At 44.2% G+C, this 6,599-nt stretch overlaps 1 protein-coding gene across 1 annotated transcript in view; it reads right to left on the bottom strand.

Moving 5' to 3' along the window:
* LOC147159386 (pyruvate carboxylase, mitochondrial-like) overlaps positions 1–6,599 on the bottom strand; it is a 146,643-nt gene that overhangs the window by 69,041 nt on the left and 71,003 nt on the right. Inside the window, exon 12 of the mRNA XM_086059741.1 lies at positions 5,327–5,509. Within this exon, the coding sequence (XP_085915867.1) occupies positions 5,327–5,509 (183 nt within the window). The remainder of the gene's footprint in view (positions 1–5,326; positions 5,510–6,599) is intronic.

Genomic DNA, 6,599 nt, shown 5'->3' with positions numbered 1-6,599 from the left:
ACCAGTCGGACCAGTCCTGAAAGTGCGGCGGCATACTAATTGAGCGTCCTCAACACATCATGAAGATATTCCAAAAGGATCAAGCTATTTCCCTCCAGGGTCGCAGGTTGTCAGTCATTCGGCAACGGAAGAGAAGAGGCTGAGGACAAAGAGGATTGAGCGAAGATAAAAAGAAAACGGGAAGCAGGATTTGCAGACGCGCAGTCAGATAGCGTGCAGAAAGCCAGCGAGTGATCCTTCCGTGCCGTGAACAGGACGAGCTCAGAGCGTCCGAAAGCAAGCTGTACTGCGATGTCGCTTCGAGGTAGTTTATTACGACATTCTGCACTTAAGTTCAGATAGCAGGCAGAAGTGGAAGAGACAAAGAAGAAAAATGGTGAAGAGATGCCGTGTTTGTCCTAGTAGGGTGCTAAAGTGATTGAGTGCCCTTAATGCACCATTTATTTTGCCCCTACATCTTCACAAGCTGTTTTTTCTATCATCTTCAACATGACGCCCTTCCATTTGATTCACATTTCTGGGCAGGACAAGCAGAAAATATTTGTCCCTTGTCTTGGTCACTTTAATGACCAGCTCATTGTCTTTCCGCCGCGTGACCTTTTCTCCCCGCCCGGCTGGCTGGCTGGTTTCCTCAGACGAGCCATGGGAATTTTTAATATTTTAAAGTTCACTCACTGGCTTTTACCCCCATCACTGCTTCTTTTGTGGTTGAGCATGAGAAAATGTTACTGAATCCTAATGTCGGACCATTTTCACTAAGTAAATGCATTCAAACGTGAGGCAAGGCAATGCATGTAATATCTGCCCAGTAACAAGCAACAAGGCGCATGCTCCTCTGACGTTTGGGCCAACAAACATCTGATAGCCTCAAATCTCTTGTTCAAAATAAATAAAAGCAACATAAATGAACAAAAAGACGCTCCAGCGAAAGAGGCTGACACTTTGATAGAGGTAGAGCCCTTCCTTATCTCTGGTTGCACAACAACATTTGGGCAATATTTACAGAGTGTTCACAGATTTAAAGCGCGAGTGTCCCGGGGGACCATTGTGTCTTCGATTAAAAAGGCTCGACACGGACTATAAAACGGCAAAAGGAACGGCGGCGGCGAGGTGTAACCCTTTTTTTTTATCTTGTATGCCCAAGGTCACCGTGTTGCTGATCCAAGTTGCTTTAGGTTAGCAGTGCAAAACATTTCTGCCCATTGCCGTCACTTAGGACATAACAGCGTCAACCACCGTGCTGGGATGCTCGCCGTAGCCGTCACTCATTCGCTGCCGTGGACTTTTATATTCAACCCAACTGCTGTTTTTCAGCCCCAGCTTGGCTGTGAAATTCAGGTTGGGAAACCACTAACAGATACCCATAGATCAGAAAAAGCTAAAGGGCTTTTTCTTTTCTGGATAGTCTACTTTTGGTAGGATTGGTGCTCGTAGTGGGTCTTGAAAGATCATAACGAGCACTTACAGTTTGACTGCGCTCAAGCACGTTTTTTTCTTTGAATTGACATTTAATGAATACAGACACCAACTAATGCAACCCGCACAAGCCATAATTAAACTCATTAGAATGAGAATGAAGACTTTTGTTCTCGGGTCACTGACTGGAGCGACCCAAACAACAACAGCAGGTGCTCTTCGCGACGTCGCTCCCCTTTCATGTCGCTAAACATCCGAATACTGCTCGTGCAGCTCCTCGTGTTATACATTAACTAGTCTGTCTGAAGTCATTGTTCAAAGTGCTATTATCTCACACAAGAAGGCTCAAGTCAAGCAGGCCTTGATAGAATGAGAAACAGAAACATCCGTTTACATTCTAATTCATGTTGGGGTATTTAACGGTACCAAAGTACCGCCGTAAAGCTGGAGAAGAACAACTACAAAAAACGGTGCTGCTTTTGATCTACTCGTAGTAAAGACTCGTCAACAAGGCTTCTGGCAATCACACGCGTTTGGCTCGTCAATGTTGAACCTCATCATTGTTTTCCTCCTTAGCCGTGCGGACATGTTTATCTGCAGAAGCGCTTTAATCCTCGAATGGCCCATATATGCACCAAAGTGTGCCCACACACGAATGCTTATGTATGGACACACCGTAATTGGCTGAGGGCTAATTGTACTGCGGCACAGAGCTTGGCACTTGTGCAGGATGACAAGGGGCATGCGAGTCTTGTGTTTTGAAGCTGTATGCTTTGAAAAGGGAGTGTTCGAGGAGTCGAAACGCACAAAGTTCCGCTTTAATGAGAACCGGCAGCTCTGGCGAATGCGGAGATGCCTTAAGCAGGTGCATTTGCAGTACAAAAAAAAAAAGAACATTTTCTACAGCTGCAGGTACAGCAATTTAAATGATAAAAATAGATTTTTGTAGTCTGGTGCGTGCATATTTCTAAAGAGCAGACGTGTACTTTTAATTGCGCTCAAAGGCAACGTGTCAATGACTGATGAAAGCAAATAATTTCCCATCTTTATTTGTTGTTTCGACGGACTGAATCATCCGCTGCCTACTTTCAAACCGAGCCAATTTGGTTTTCTCTCATCCTCGCTGCCCACACAGTCGTCATCTCTCACCACTCCTGCAGTCGCTGCGAGTAATTGAGCGAGTCATCTACAGCGGCGTCTCCTTAGCGGTGCCTGAGAGTGAACCGAGCTTGACCTGTGCTACGTGATAGATAGTCGCTCTGCAAGGAGGCCCGCCCTCCCAGTGCAACTAATCAAATTTGGTATTTTCCGCAAGGTCATCAACTTCTACTTCACCTCACTGCTTCACTTCCCTACATCCTTTGGTCCTCTCGTTCTGTTGACAAATTACCACTCAGAGATGTTCCGGATGTGTCTTTAGTTTTGCTTTCTGTTCTTTTCAAGCTTTGTTCTGATTGCATGCCAGGTAGCAAAAAGCACGGAATGGAGGGCAAAAAAGAAGAGAGATCTTACCACCAAAAAAGGGTTTTGACCTTGACATTATTTGTCTTCAACTCCAATGCACCCCGCAGAAACCTGTTGAGGGTGTGGAGATACTCTGTTGTTCTCCAACCAGTCTACACGGACTTGGAGAAGGTGTTAGACCATGTCTGTTGGGGAGTCTTGTCCGATCCACATTGCTGGGAGAGTTGGATCCATTTCCAGTGACAGTCTCCACCATGGCTACTCTTCAACGTTGATTCTGTTCAGAACTTTGATGGCCAGAAATTCTAGGTGCATCCAAGGATTCGGTTTCATTATCTCAGTATTTAGTCTCTGCTTTTTGCAGATGATGTGGTTCTGTTTGAGGCAGAGGTGGCAAATCCAGGTCCAGAAAGTAAAAACCCTTCCATAGTTTGGCTTTAGCCCCTTGTGCTAGCTAGCTAGCTAACTAGGAGGTAAACAAGTACCCAGCTAGCTAGCTAGCTAGGGAGCTCGTTAGCTAGCACCTGGGGCTAAAGCCAAACTGTAGTACGGTTTTTACTTTCTGGACCTGGATTTGCCACCTCTGGTTGGAGGTCATGAGGTCAAAAGAACAAGATCACAGATACAAGCGGCCAAAATGAGCTTCCCCCGTAGGGTGTCCTTACTGATAGGGCGATAGGCTCGGTTATCAGGGAGGGGCTCAGAGTAGGGGTTAGAAAGTTTTTTGCGTGCGGGGTTTTGCGTGTTTACGTGGCCTTCTGGGTTTTGAAAGGGTCATTGACTGCATGCAAACATTGTATAAGATGACGATATGACACTCTCTTTGATTGCCACTAAAAATTGTCTACTTTATCAGTCAGTATCTCCAAAGTGCCCGTTTGCCATTTCCTCTTCCTTATTGTCACAGATGATTGCTGACTGTTAAATCCATTTATCCCTGTAGACCTCGCCCTGCTGAACGAGCACGTTTGTGTTTTTGATTCTTGCGGCGGTACAAATAAACACATCTGTCTTGTGTCAAGCTATTTGTCGAGGGAGCATTTATGTCATCGTGACATTTAAGTGGCAGAGCTGAACTTCAGTCTTTAAACGGAAATACAGACTTTTCCTGCAATAACAGTCATATATTATTTGTATTCTTTGGTCCAATGTGAGGAAACCACAAAATGAAATTAAAAAAAGAAAAGAAAAAACACCACTACTTTCACCGGTCAAGACTGAAACGCTTCTTCGGTTTCTCTCTGCTTATCTTGGTGCCACAACGCAGGTGTCACTCCCTCCTCGTCATTTTGTTGCATCCAAGAAAGCTTTACGCAGTGCCGAATGTAATTGCACCCTGCAGTGAGGAGGAGCAAACTGGCAGCTCAATGTTTGGAAATGTTGACGTTTTTTTTTTCCCCCCCCTTGCACTCGCCTTCATGTCAGTGAGAGACGCTTTAATAAGCTTTAGATCGGGTTGGATTGGTTGACACTTGACAGCAACATGAATCCACAATATACCTTGCACTGGTCAGCTGTACCACATGAGTTTAAACGCAGCATACGGAAAAGTGTGAAAAGAGTGAAAATGGAAGAATCGGTCCATTAAAAGGTTATGGGTGGTCAAGATCCACCACACCAAACCTATCCAAGCATGCCTTAATGCCTTGTGCTTTGGGCTTTCTTTAAAACTACACACAAATAATCGTGTTAATGACTTGCTTGCCGGTGATTCCAGTGCAATATGCTTGCATACAGCTTGAGGAAATATATCCCAATTACGGGAAAACGCGGCAACATCCGTTTGCACCACAATACTCGAGCCAGATTCTCCGAACCTGCAACCCCATCTGGTGTTCTTGTGGAGATTTAATCAGAGGCAAACGGGAGCAGAGACGCCAGGTGGAGGATGAACTCAAGTCAACACGACACCTGGCCTCGCTATACGCCTCCATAATGTGTAAAAGAAGGAACGGAAAATGTAAATTAGACTGAAACTGGTTGAAATTTTGTCTCACTGTGGGCGAGATTTGCAAAGAATTACAGCGACTGAACTGAATACTTGACATTTCATTTCTCACCATGGAGATTTTTATATGTACATTAAATGACAGACTGCCAAGTGTGTATTATATTTGACATTTTTCTAGCCTTTACAAATCACTTTCACTGATGAGTCCCTTTACTTCCTGACAAAGACTTCTTTTACCTTGAAACCAAATGCCTTCAATCATTCACTAAATAAATGTGTGCAACAGGCGAAGGTTTACCTTGAGGTGAGCCCTTAGCTGGCCAGTTGAACAAGCACATTTCTAAGTTCCCATAAGCATTGTTTGAATTTTAATGATATATAGTCACACCTTCGCTCGCAAACTTACCGCAAAACGTGGTTGCCAAGACAACGCAAATATAGCTCGTTTGTGAACAGAGGTTTGACTGTACTGTACATTAAAGTTGGCCGTCCTACCTTGACCCCCCTCACTCTGAACTCGGCCAGGGCTCGGCTCATCTTGGAGGCGGCGGTGGGCAGGTCCTTGCCGCTGGCGATGACTTTGACCAGCAGGGAGTCGTAGTGCGGCGAGATGACGGCGCCCTGAAAGGCCGAGGCGCTGTCCAGACGGATGCCCATGCCTTCGCCGCTTCGGAATACCTGCAGGGGTAACAAACCAAAAAGGTGACAAACCCAATAACAGTGAACTCCAGACCTACCCGCAATAGTTTTGCAAAAAAATTTGTAAATCATACAAAAATTAGGGATAGGTGAGTACTAAAATAAGGTCAAATCAAATCAATCTTTATTTATACAGCGGCTATCATACATAAAAATGCAACTCAAAGTACTGTGTAATTAAAACATCCATAATACAATATAAAATGAATACCAGTATCAGCCACCATCTTGTGGTCGTTTTACAATCAGAACAAGATATTAAAAGAATAAAAAATGTCCATTAATTTTCTTGCAATTTCAAGGCAAATACTATATTGGCATATTGTTGTAAGAGTCAGCCCGCAGTGCAGGTAAATGTCCCAGGGAAAAAGATGGTGCCCGGGGAAGATTTTGCGTAGTCAGGTTGCAAAAAACGAAGTACTCAGGATCAGACATGAGAATGCTCCGTCCGGAGATGGAGTAGAGCTAACAACAATAAAATGTATTTGTTTATATAGCTCAAATTCAACGTCCATTACCCTGTAATTTCATTGGCCCAGGGGCGAACCACCTCTACATGATTGCTTTTCTATTGGTCACACCTTAACATATTGGTATCTTCGTGAACATTAGAGTGTGACAAAAAAACGTATAGTATGAGCCTGAACTTGAATCAGTACTTTGTATCGGTGACTACTCAAGAGTTGAATAATTATACTGCTATCTGCCTGGGAAAAAATAATGATATGTATGTATTTACAATTGCAGATTTTCCAGCAATTAAGTTACATGCATGCAGAATTTGTCAGGAAGATTTAGTGTTTTCATTAGCGCACTACTGGTGCTCGGCGGTTGAATGCCGGCATTGTTGTTACAAACCCTTTTTGTTACGCTCTCGTTCACCACGATTGCTTTTATTTGACATTCTCAAATTCCCACTTCTGAGCATCAGAGATGAATTTGGCCAAAACTGCAAGACTTTATCTTTTTTAATGGAATGACAGGAAGACGATGTGTCACGTCTGTTAAATGTTGGAATTAACCTGCACTCCAAGCGAGACGGGGAAGAGGAGGGCGCGGGGGGGGGGGG

This window comes from Leptonotus elevatus, chromosome 17 (genome assembly GCF_054856555.1).
Source record: "Leptonotus elevatus isolate MCC_2025b chromosome 17, RoL_Lele_1.0, whole genome shotgun sequence".
NCBI lineage: Eukaryota > Metazoa > Chordata > Actinopteri > Syngnathiformes > Syngnathidae > Leptonotus > Leptonotus elevatus.
The sequence above is the reverse complement of the archived record's forward strand: the minus strand, read 5'-3'. Positions and strand labels throughout refer to the sequence as shown.